At 41.9% G+C, this 11,627-nt stretch overlaps 1 protein-coding gene across 1 annotated transcript; it reads right to left on the bottom strand.

The window, feature by feature from the left end:
• Window positions 1-7,991: 7,991 nt before the first annotated feature.
• On the bottom strand, window positions 7,992-11,115 carry MELLADRAFT_104325 (uncharacterized protein; the record flags this gene model as incomplete). Its single annotated transcript, XM_007407358.1, has 8 exons — window positions 7,992-8,340; window positions 8,725-8,837; window positions 8,936-9,667; window positions 9,734-9,892; window positions 9,974-10,327; window positions 10,404-10,680; window positions 10,786-10,807; window positions 10,854-11,115. The coding sequence occupies 8 exons, from the start codon at window positions 11,113-11,115 to the stop codon at window positions 7,992-7,994; spliced, it is 2,268 nt and encodes a 755-aa protein (XP_007407420.1).
• Window positions 11,116-11,627: the final 512 nt, after the last annotated feature.

The following is an 11,627-nucleotide window of genomic DNA, read 5'->3' as shown; positions in this document are numbered from 1 at the left end:
TTGACATCAGATATCGCTGATAGGTGTATATCATTGTGTGGATGTAGAACTTCCGCGATCGGAACTAAAGGGATGACCTCGCGAAGGCCTCCATCTCTCTCGTCCTCTACTACCATGTTATTAAGTATTACACATGCTAGCATTATTGATTTCAATTTTTTTGCGCTCCACAAACGGGCGGGTCCAGCTACAATTGCAAACCGTCCTTGAAGAATTCCAAAAGAACATTCAACGTCCTTGCGAATCTCTTCTTGCTTTTGTGCAAAATACTTCAATCAATAAACAAATAATTAGTATCGTAACCAGAATTACTTTGTGAAGAAACCAAGTGAACATACAATTTTCTTCAGTTCTTGTGGCCTTGCAATCGATTGAACTATAGTTGCCCATTTAGGATAAATGCCGTCTGCAAGGTAGTATCCCTTGTCATATTGATGACCATTGATTTCAAAATTACACTCCGGCGCCTCACCTCGGCAAAGACGTTCGAATAATGGAGAATGATTGAGTACGTTCAGATCGTTGAGAGCTCCAGGAATTCCGAAAAAAGCATGCCAGATCCAACGGTCCTTAGAAGCCACTGCTTCCAAAACTATAGTGGGACCTTCTTCTTTGCCTTTGAATTGCCCACTATGCGCTTTTGGGCAATTTTTCCAACGCCAATGCATACAATCAAGTGATCCCAACATTCCAGGGAAACCACGCTCAGCGTTCTCCTGAAGAAGTCTTGCGGTGTCTTCCCGGTTTGGCTCTCGGAGATATTCTTTTCCAAAACGAGAGACAACCGCCTCACAAAATCGTAACATACTCTTGATAGAAGTTGACTCTGCCAGACGTAGATTTTCGTCGTTCATGTCGCCGGGGGTTCCGTAGGCAAGCATCCTTATTGCTGCCGTGCATTTTTGTAGAGGTGAGAGTCCGAGCCTATGACAGGCATCTTGTTTTTGCACAAAATACTGGTCCTCTTGAGTTACTCCTTCAACAACTCGCATAAATAAATTCCGACCCATGCGAAATCGACGACGAAACAGTTCCTCATGATAACGAGGGTTATCAGAGAAGTAATCATTGTAAAGTTCTATGTGAGCTTCCTCCCGATTTCTTAATATGTTCGGGCGTTTGCCCTTCTTGGAGCCACCACCTCGGCGCTTTTGATTACCACCCGATGTGATGAGGTGACGAGCAACGTCCGTAGTAACTTGAGCTGCATTCATGATTACACGTAATCGATCGTTGGTTTGTCCACACATAGTCAAGAGGTTGTTCAACGATAAAGGGTGTTGATCAGGTGGCTCAGCCATCTTATGATGATAATGGACCAAAAATCTAATCAAAGCGGTTTTGATCAAATTGCATTTCTTCATCACAATCCGATCATATCACCCATCAGGGTGAAGATCACCTATCACCCTGATGTCATAGCCGGATGAATATGACACAGGAATATCTCTCGCGTGGCTCAATCGGTAATTGGTCGTTTTCACTTACACGGCCGCGGTTTTGTCAAACACCGCGTAAAATGTTTGTACAGGTCAAGACCTGTCGAACTGTCATTGTATAGACGGTGTTTATTCACGCCGTGGGTGGAGATGCTCTTATCAATCACCACATCGCATAAAATATGTATAGTCACCAATACACGAAAACAGCTTTATCAAAAAGATTCTTCCCCAGCTGAAGTGGGGTGTGTTTGAAGGTTAATCAAATCCATCAAGCACTTTGATCAAAAACTTCATTCAAGTAGACCAAAGATTATATCAGCAAACAATTCTACCATTTATCATTATGGTATGCCTACAAATGATGAAACCAAATCCATCTTTTCAAAATTTTCATGAGGTCAATCAAAGATGGAGAACGAGACTCTAGATCATCATTGTCCTCAGATTGTTGGGCAATCTTAGGTGGAAATTCTTCAGGACGTGAAGGTCTTTTCGGTTGAATGTAGAGGTGATCCAATCAATTCAATTCGGCAGAGAATCCGCGCTTTCGTGGAATTCGAGAGCCCACCTAATTTTGAGAGTTGCGAGCTTTTGCACAGTACCGGGCGTGTGAACGTTGTCATTTCACATTACACTTTAGACACGTGAGACAGGTACAGACACTACCTAATCTCACCGACCTCCTGAATCTGGAGTGTGAGACACCGCGGGTATAATGGCATTTGTTGAAAGCCATTTCTCACTCGTTCTCACTCCTATGCCCCATCATAAGACAATCAATATCCAAGAAGAGCGACACTGATTGCATAACGGGTTAGTGGGCTTGAAGCTCTCATTATGACATTAACCACTCCTCTTGTCACCGCGGCACCGCACCCAAGTGGTTCCCTGTAGAAGGACGCAAGGTCGTCCAAATGTATTGACTCCTTGACGCCCTTTAAGAAGATCATCTTTGGCTATTGATGAGTTTACAATTCCTTATTTCTTCCTTCCCCTTTTCAGCATCCTTCATTGTCCGTCATCATTCAATCTTCAATATATGATTTCAGAATGTTAGTAAAAGACTTGATGAAACAGTTGTTGAAATTATCGCCTGAAGCCTACCACAGCCTCACGTTGCGCCAGCTCTCTGCATTCCTCTCTGTTTTGGCGGACTTCCTGCAAAGGACTGGCGACGTGTATGGACCTGCACCACGTGAGGGACCCATTGAATTTTTATGCGAAGTCCTTGACCCAACCCAGCCTGTAAACACTTGGGCCCAATTGTGGTACTTGACCTATGGAGACCTTCACTTGTGCTTCAACGACAACAAGGATGTTTATTGGAAAGGCATTCCAAATGAAACCCGTCCACACGCCGTAGTGATCACCGAGTACACCTTTGAACCGCCCAAATCAGTATGTTTCACTTGCACAATTGACAACGAGCCCCACCCCCTTGAATCGAGGCGCCAGATCTACGGTTATTTGTATGACATCGATGGGGTTAAGTCTGTGCAATACTTCACCAAATACTGTCGTAGTAAGTTACACTCAATCCAATAGTTGCACCTTTTTACCCTTGGAATCCGACATTACCCCAATTCGCTGTAAAACAGATTGCAACACTACGTATACGCCCTGCTTCATGCGTCGTGATGACACCAGGGAATACTACCATCAAGACGAAGGGCAGCCTGAGGAGTACTTCCAGGTGTCTCAGCATTTTTTTATGACTCACAAGCTAGCGGACTACTTCAATCATCTCCAGATGCTTGGTGTGTAAGAGCATCCACTATGGGTGCGGTAACCAAGTGATTTATCGTAACTTTAACGCTAAATTATACACAGGTCCACTATGGACCTGTTTTAGACTTGCGGTCCGTACGACTGCATCAAATCTTGCTCTCCGTGTGTTCAAATCTACGCAAGCCTACGACTTGATTTATCGTAGGAAATCAAGTCAAAACTACTGTTCCCAAAACTTCAAACTGCATATGAAACTTCATTTCTCAAACTTCAAACATCAAAACCTCACTTTTGAACTTCAAATTTCAAACTTCATCCTCAAATCTCAACTTCGAGATATCACATCTCGGAACATTGCACTTTGAATTGAATCGATTTCAATCACAACATCACCCTATATCTTAATCTTTTGCGAGACACCTTAAGAATTGAGGTGCACAATAGTCAATTGCTGAGTAGGCTGAGCTCGAGCTCAATCTGTTTGGAATTGAGTCTGAAATGGTGAAGGTGGTGTGTGAAGCCTATAAAACAAGATTTCTAGACAAGTTGCTCAAATTCTTGATGTTCCTCATCATTGTGGTTTGAAGACTTCAAAAGACAGTCGATGTGTCTCTTCAAGGAACTTGTAGTGGGCATCTGATGGATGGTTTTTTGGATGGGATTTGTGAGAAAGATATGATAAATCATCGCAAAATCAAACCACTGTGGATCTGGTTGATTCACAGTGATTTATCGTAGTTAAATCAGACATTACATCAATCCGTAGTGGATTTCATGCGGTTACCAACTTAGGTAAAACACGCGTGATTAAATTTCGCGGTCAGGAACGCAAAACTTACGATAAATCACCATCATGATAGTGGATGCTCTAAGTACTTTTCACTATCCTCATCTTTCACCAACCAAGACCGATATTTTTTGGTTTATTATCATCATGGTTTAACAGGGTATCGATATACAATCTCGTGAACTCCTACAATCAAACACACACTCCTTTCAAGGTCATACATCCAAACGATTTCCTGAACCCCCATCACACTCAACCCCTCAGTCAAACTGTCTGTTCCCAGGGACTTGATATACATTGATTGATGCTGGCCTACAATAGGCGCAAATTGTGTTTGAAGGGTGACACAAATGGGCCGGACAATCGATGTTTTTTTGCGGCGATGGAGGATCACTCAACATGGCTAAAACACAAAGGATCTTCCTTCACTTCTCACGTTTGCTCCGTGTGTACTGAGGTTGAAGATATACCAGGAACAAACAAGGGTACCAGTAAGCAAAAATGATGAATTCTGTTCATTTACGTTAACTCCCAATGGTTTATGGCATCGATTCTGACTTAGTTTCACTGTAATTCTTTTTCAGTCATGCGCGCTCTAGTCACAGACGGTATAACCATTGGTCACTGGTCTTGTAGCGTTTCCGAAGTCCAACTCTGAGCTCTCAATCCTGAGTCAACAATGAATCACTGCAAACTTCACCTCAACAAAGTCAACGATCGGTACTGCCCTAAGCACCAATCAATGCTTGAAGGCTACTGCCAAGCACAGCCATGTGTTGAACGGGTTGTTGATGGTACCAACACATGCAAAGATCCTCAGCATATAGAAGCTTACAAATCATTCAAGGACCGCAACTTGTCTCTATTTGGTTTACCACGAAAGTTCAACCGCCCCAATACCCGCATCCAGATTGATCCTACCGAGATGCTTTCAGCTGAAACTGCGGAGATCACTGCCACAGAAGAACAAATGATGTATGCTGAGGTTGAAGAATGTGAACATGAAGCTGCGCGTGATGGAGGCGATAGCATCAAATCAAAGAAGATATTGCTGTCTTGTTCTTGTTCTCACAATGAACAGCTAATGGTTTGCTGCTGTGGTGTAGTGATTGCTAGGAAGACGTTCTTCAAATCGGAATCAGTCCCCAAGGTCAAAGTAAGTCATAAATTTTGATTTGTGTCTCTCTCATAGTCTCTCTCATTGTAAGTATTACTCGCTGTTGGTAACATGTTATTGACCTAGTGGAATGGGAGAAGTTGGTTATGTTACATTACATGTTTAAACTTGTGCTGACGGGTTGGACTTACCCAATCTTATTTATCATCTTTAGGTATGATGTCATACCTGATGACCACACTCTTTACCAACTTCCCATCGTGTTCACTATCGTCGAAGTTTCATTTCTTCAAACTCAAGTCTCATCATCTATTTGTTAAAACTTGTAGTAGTTATCAAATTGAAAGTTTTTCAGCCCTCCCTCCCACCCTTTTAAGTACAATGTTTTTCATATGTTGTGTTTTACATCCATCAAGATTTAGTTCATTAGCAAGCATTTTTTCTCTTATTTTTCATTTCCTTCTTACATCTATATTATCATTTCATTATTTTTTCATTTCTCTAATATTTTATCATATCTTTTATTTCAATTCAGTGTCTTATGTCAGATATGTTTCTTTTTGTTCTGGCAAGATGTGCGTTAGTTTTTTGTTGTTCGTGTACAAGTTATGTTTCACTTAAGACCGCTCGCTACCCCGTAGGGCGTTTGTTTGTTTCAAGTAATATTATATCCCTTGGCTTAGGCCTTGGGCTTTGCACCAAACAGTTTCTTCTTTGGTTTTCAAATACCAAACTATTAGTAAGTTTTAACAAATCCCATTTCTTACTTACGTTTCTTTTGGCCTTTAATAGGAATTCATATACGAGGTCTTTCCTGACGAGATGCCCCAAGTTATCTTCTACAATAACACGTGTGGGCTCTACTCCCACATCATGACTAATCCTGAAGATGCTGAGCGTTTCAAACATGCACTTCTCCCTGTCGACACCTTCCACATCAAGTCGCACAAGGAATCTCACACGACATGCCAAACTCACAACAATCCTCATAAATTTCCCGAATTGAAGAAACCAGATGGTAAGTGGAAGTTTAACGCTTCTGCGGCAGAGATTGTGAATGCATGTTTTGGGCGATTTGACTCAATGTGCCGTAACATGCATCCGATTAGATACAACTTATTCCTTGAAGAAATGATTCGCATCCACAATATTAGACTTTGTGACCAGCTTCAACAGAGGCAAGGTGTCTTTGTAGGCAGTGTTGACTATAGGTCCACCCCCATGTAATTAGACTTTCATGTTAATTTTTCGTAACTTTCATTCATTAATCATCATTGAAATCATTTGAACTGTGAATTTTTTTCTGTATCTGTAATGGTTTATTCTGCATTATTTTTTGTAACTTTCATTAATCAACTTTGAAATCATTTGAACTGATATTTCTTTCTGTAATGGTTTATTGTTCTCTCATTTAATTTTCGTAACTTTCATTAAACAACTTTGAAATTGAAATATTCTGCACTGTTATCTTTTGTCGGTAATAGTTTATTTGTCTAAGACCTTGGCATCTCTATGAACTAACACTTCTGTTATTTAGTGTTCATGGATTGGAAGTTGAAGCGATGCATACATTTTGTTTGATCAAGTAACAAGTAGACCAGTTAGAAACTAGTCAATAGATGAACAAAAAAAATTGAATGACCAGATGATACAACAGCTTAATTTTAAGGAGAAAGTAGATATCGGAAAGTAGTCAAGCCAATTCAATTGAAAGTAGTCAAGCCAATTCATTCATCTCTCAGAGTGGAGGCATCTGAAGCGCCGAGTAGTTCACAAATATAGTTACATTCATGGTCCCAAGCAAAGTGGAAAAAGGCCATTTTGGTTGTGTTGGAGGCTTGTCTCTCACTAAAGTAGTAGTAACGGTCAAAATCAATCGATGAGTACTCAATAATATTGCTTTGCCAAATTAGTTATGTACTCACTTTTTGTTACAGCAGATCATGTTGTTGATGGTACCTTCGATGTCACAGTCGATTTGACATATCAAAGTGTTGCCACCACTGGCATCCAATGTGTAGTGAATAAAAGCATGAATCAATTCTTTCCACGGATTAAAAGGTGGTGCTTGCATAATGAACTTGTAACTATAGACGTAGCGTTCATTTCGAGGTGCTGTTGGAATTCCACATAGGTACCAACCTGGTTCGGCTTCGCGTAGAGTACCAATGGTCTGTAAGAGGTATACCACTTGAGCCTGGTGCGATTGCTACCGAGTTAGCGTCATAGATAACTAGTGTGAACTAGATAGACAATCACCCACCTTTAGACCTAAAGCTTTACAAAACAAATCACCTAATTTATCGGCGTCATCACTCTCAGCCTCTAGGTGAAATAGCCATACATCGCGAAGGTCATCTTGGAACATTTGCAACATGCTAGCTGCAAAATGATTAGCCTGACCAAGTCGGAGCACTTGAGAGCGGGCGGAAGTGACACTTTTGTCCCACAGACATGGTATTTTGCCGTGAGTATATTTGGAAGGTCACCGTTTTCACCTTCTTCCACTTCGATCATATGGCCGAGCCAGCTTTCCCAGTCTCTACTGCCAATAAAACTGATAGCCAATCCAAACTCACATAAGACCAGGTGACTTTTGTAACCGGTGAAGTCTTCAGGTCGATACATAAGCGGCTTCTTTGAACGAGCTGAAAGCTGTGGAAGTGAGTAGATGAAGGCGGTGTTCTTCTTCAACAAGTCTACCCTGGTGAAGTTTTTGTCACGATCTGAAAGGGCAATCAAGCCTTTTCAGTCACCATTAACATGATAGAGTATAAAGATACAAATAGACTGAACTTTGTGTGGGGTGATTGTTGGAATTATCGGTGTTATGCTTGATATCATTTGATTCATCTATAGAATTCACGTTAGCATTTTGGAGATTATAAGTGGTATGAAGTGTAATGAAGATGATCACTCAACTCTTTTCTTTACCCAAAGAACTAGTTGGTAAGGTAGTCGACGTTGTGATCACAGAGGGTGACCCATTATTGGTGGAAGTGGTAGCTGATGCTGTGTCAGGATCAGACATCCTGTCCCAAACACGATCAGCTGCACTCTTGACGACGCCACCAAGAGTCCCTTCATCACTTTCAGATACATGGGTCTGGTCAGTGACCCCGGGAGAACGTTCAGATGTTGGAGTACTAGGTGGAGGAGCTTTCTTTTTGGATGCTGATTGAGTGAAAGACAGCATTCTGATCCTATCTAATTTTTGGCCAAACAAAACAAGGTGAGATTTCCAAACAATGTTAGATTTAAGTATCCTACGTAGCATTCTAAAGTAGAGTAGAGAAATCTGTGTAGACACACATAAAGGATGTGATTGGGATGGGATGTGGATAGAAGGGTGGTAAAAGGTTGTGTGTTTGTTGCAGGACCCATTATATAGAGATTTCTACAGCAAGTAGAAATCTCTATATAGTGTGTCCGTGTGTTGTCAGCACTTGCTAGTCGAGTGCTTCAAAATCGAACTCATCATAAACGTGATTTGCTCGGGTAACTCACTTGAGAGATCCTTCAAGCTCAGCAGTCTTCAGTCTTCAGTCTTCACATAGATTTCCAGTAATAAACGATCGAGGTTACATTTGTAAATTTATCAAGAAGTTATCTATTTACACTACTTGCACAACCGAGCCAGAATCACTAACAAGTAAGATAAAAGGGGGCATGACATTGGGCGTAAGAGTTTCTTTGGTTTCATTTGCTGATAGATATATAACAAGTTAGAAACGGTAATTAATACATCAGAAATATAATAATACTATACACAAATATCACTAATTAATAAAATAGAGATATCACTAAATAATAAAATAGAGAGACGTGGAAAACCATCTTACTACAATCTGACCTTCTTACCAGGTCGGCTTGGTGATTGTCAGCTGCCTTCCACTCTGTTTTGAAATGCTTTGGGCCATGCTTAACGAGCTGGTCGCCATGGATGGCTACATAAGGATTAAGTCTTGCTGACGTGACACATTTAAGCCATTGTTGATATGTTGAGACAGTTGAATCTACATAGTTGTAGCGGGACCCAAAAACAGCTTTGAAAGCTTCTTTGTTGGTTTTATTCCAAGGTTCCATAGTCAGGTCAAAGAATGATTTCATTTTGGACATTGTGACGACGGTCTTGCCTGGCCATCCTGTAGGTGTGGTTGGAACTGGTCCGTTAGGTGTCGTCAGAACTGTTGTTTCATTGTCGGACAATACAATGGGTGAAGGTGAGCGAGCGCGTTTGTTCGGTTGTGACCCTCGTTTTTCGATATCAACAGCTGAGGATGAGGTCTCGCCTGTGGAGATTTTGGAGGTGCTTGCGCGTTGCTTATTGGCAAGTGGGGAAAGTGATTGGGTCGGGGGTGATGACAGTAGATCGACCATCCTTCCCTTGCCCTTTTCCTTCTGGGGTGATTCAGAGGCGTGTTGCTGTATGAAGGCTGTGAGATTCATTCTTTCTTTTTTGCCGCCAGTGGAAACCGAAGCTAATTGGCTAACAATATCCTTGCATTTGAGGGGATCCACTCGTGGAAATACAACTAGCAGTTTGCGTGTGTTGACTGGATACGTCACCAATATGTCCATGGGGGTATGAAGCTGATTGTTTGAAACAATTTTAACTTAGCCGTTCAGTTGAGCCAAAATAAAATATGTTGGCCTTACCCAAAGTTGATGTTCTTCGCTCCATACTTGCAAGCCTCCATTCCATTCTGCGCCGAGCTGATGCTCAACCATCGCTTTGATGTCATTTGACTGTGAAAGACAGAATTGAGGCCAGCTATCTGCTTTCACAATACCGGCCCAGAAATCATGTGGATTGTCCTAGAGTGAAGTGGCATGGTCAGTAGCGAGTTTGTCTCAGATTAAACGTCATATGTTGATTCATTGACTTAAAACACTTACTCTTGAGGAACCCCACACTACCAGAGCAATCGATCTTTTTGCTCGCTCAGCATTCGCTGTGTGTAATCGTTCTTCGGCTTGATCTGACAACTGCAAGGCCCTAAACTCTCCTAGATATGACAAGGGGAGCCGGTTCTTATACACCTGACGTCCCATGCTGCGGTCACCCTGTTTAGTTGGGTGGTTCATTGTGTTTCCATTTCCATCTTCAGCTGAGGCGATGAGGATGTCAGCTTGTTGAGTCTGTTGAGTCGTCTGTTGTTTCCGCTGGTTGGTCTGCAGTTTCCGCTGGTCGATTGAATTCATGGCATTGTGCTTCAAACACGGAACGGTGGTGTTCAACATCAAGCAACACTGTTGAAAATCCGGTTTGAAATTGCAATTAGCTTAGCTTTGCCTCATTAAACATATTCGCTTTGTAAGTACTCACCGCCTTGCATGCATTCGCAGGGCATCCGGCATTCTTTCGCAAGTTATGACGCGGGGCGGTTCTTCCGTGTATGCCATTGCAGGTGCCGCCAGTGTCATTGGGAGGTTGGGGCGCTGGGTCATTACAAGTTTTGTTTGGCTGCTGGGTGGCAGGAGGAGTAGGCGGCCCATTGAGCATATGTTGAGTGTCTATTGGAATTGGATAGCCGTTGATTGGTGCAGGTTGGTCTCCTTGGAGATTGTTGTTGATTGCAGCAAGGTCGTCTTTAAATTTCCGGCTGTTGTAGGTTCAAACGTAGTCCTTGTCAAACGGGCACTAGAAATTCATCAAATGTTGGGTGGGTTCATGGGTTCCACCGTGGCTAAAACGTAACTTAGCTCACCTTGACACCTGTGAGCCAGCTGCTGTTCGAATGAAAGTACACCGTTGAATGAGCTGGTCTGGTCTTACAATTGCTCGAAGGGCAAACTATGGCCGTCTCCTGGGGGGATTTGGAGCGTTTCGATTTGCTTGGTGGGTACGGTAAAGGCTGGTAAGGGTTAATGGGCACAATGTTATAATGAGATTGTCGGTTTGGCATTGAGAGCAATGAGAGGAAGGATGCAAATATGTTGGCTAGCCAACAATTTATCTTGTTAAATAATGTTGGTGTCGCCATGGTCAATCCTTGGGGTGATTCATCAGCTAGATATTCTTCTTGTTCCGTACTCATTTTGTGTCGAGCGGCTTGGTTGAGACAATATTGTTGACAAATTATAAGATCATCATGAGAATGTGATCTACTATGGGGAAAGAGATACACATATGGCACATATCCGTTTTCGGACTTCATATGCATTTCCTGATTAAAGGGAAATATGTATTGAATGATCCTTTGCGTCATCTGTTTTGGTCTATATTGGTATACTGGGGATAGTGTGGACGTAAACAGTATAACAAATGTTGTACTTGGCGATGTATTACTGTATGGTCATGCGGCAGAAAGCTCGCAACTAGCAACCTATGGCTGATAACAGCAATATCTTTAACCCAGATGTGCGCATGTGATGACTACATCTGGACATTCACTTTTTGTTTTTTTACCTTGTCAGTTGATTACCTCGCTTGTGTTTGTCTCCCTCATGCTTTCTCTTCTCTCACTCGATCAATATGTACAAACTTCAATGACCGTTGATATATCACATGGAACAAATAGGTGAAAGAAATGAACTGAAATGACACGTT

The sequence above is a fragment of the Melampsora larici-populina genome, assembly GCF_000204055.1.
Source record: "Melampsora larici-populina 98AG31 unplaced genomic scaffold MELLAscaffold_9, whole genome shotgun sequence".
Classification (NCBI taxonomy): domain Eukaryota; kingdom Fungi; phylum Basidiomycota; class Pucciniomycetes; order Pucciniales; family Melampsoraceae; genus Melampsora; species Melampsora laricis-populina.
The sequence above is the reverse complement of the archived record's forward strand: the minus strand, read 5'-3'. Positions and strand labels throughout refer to the sequence as shown.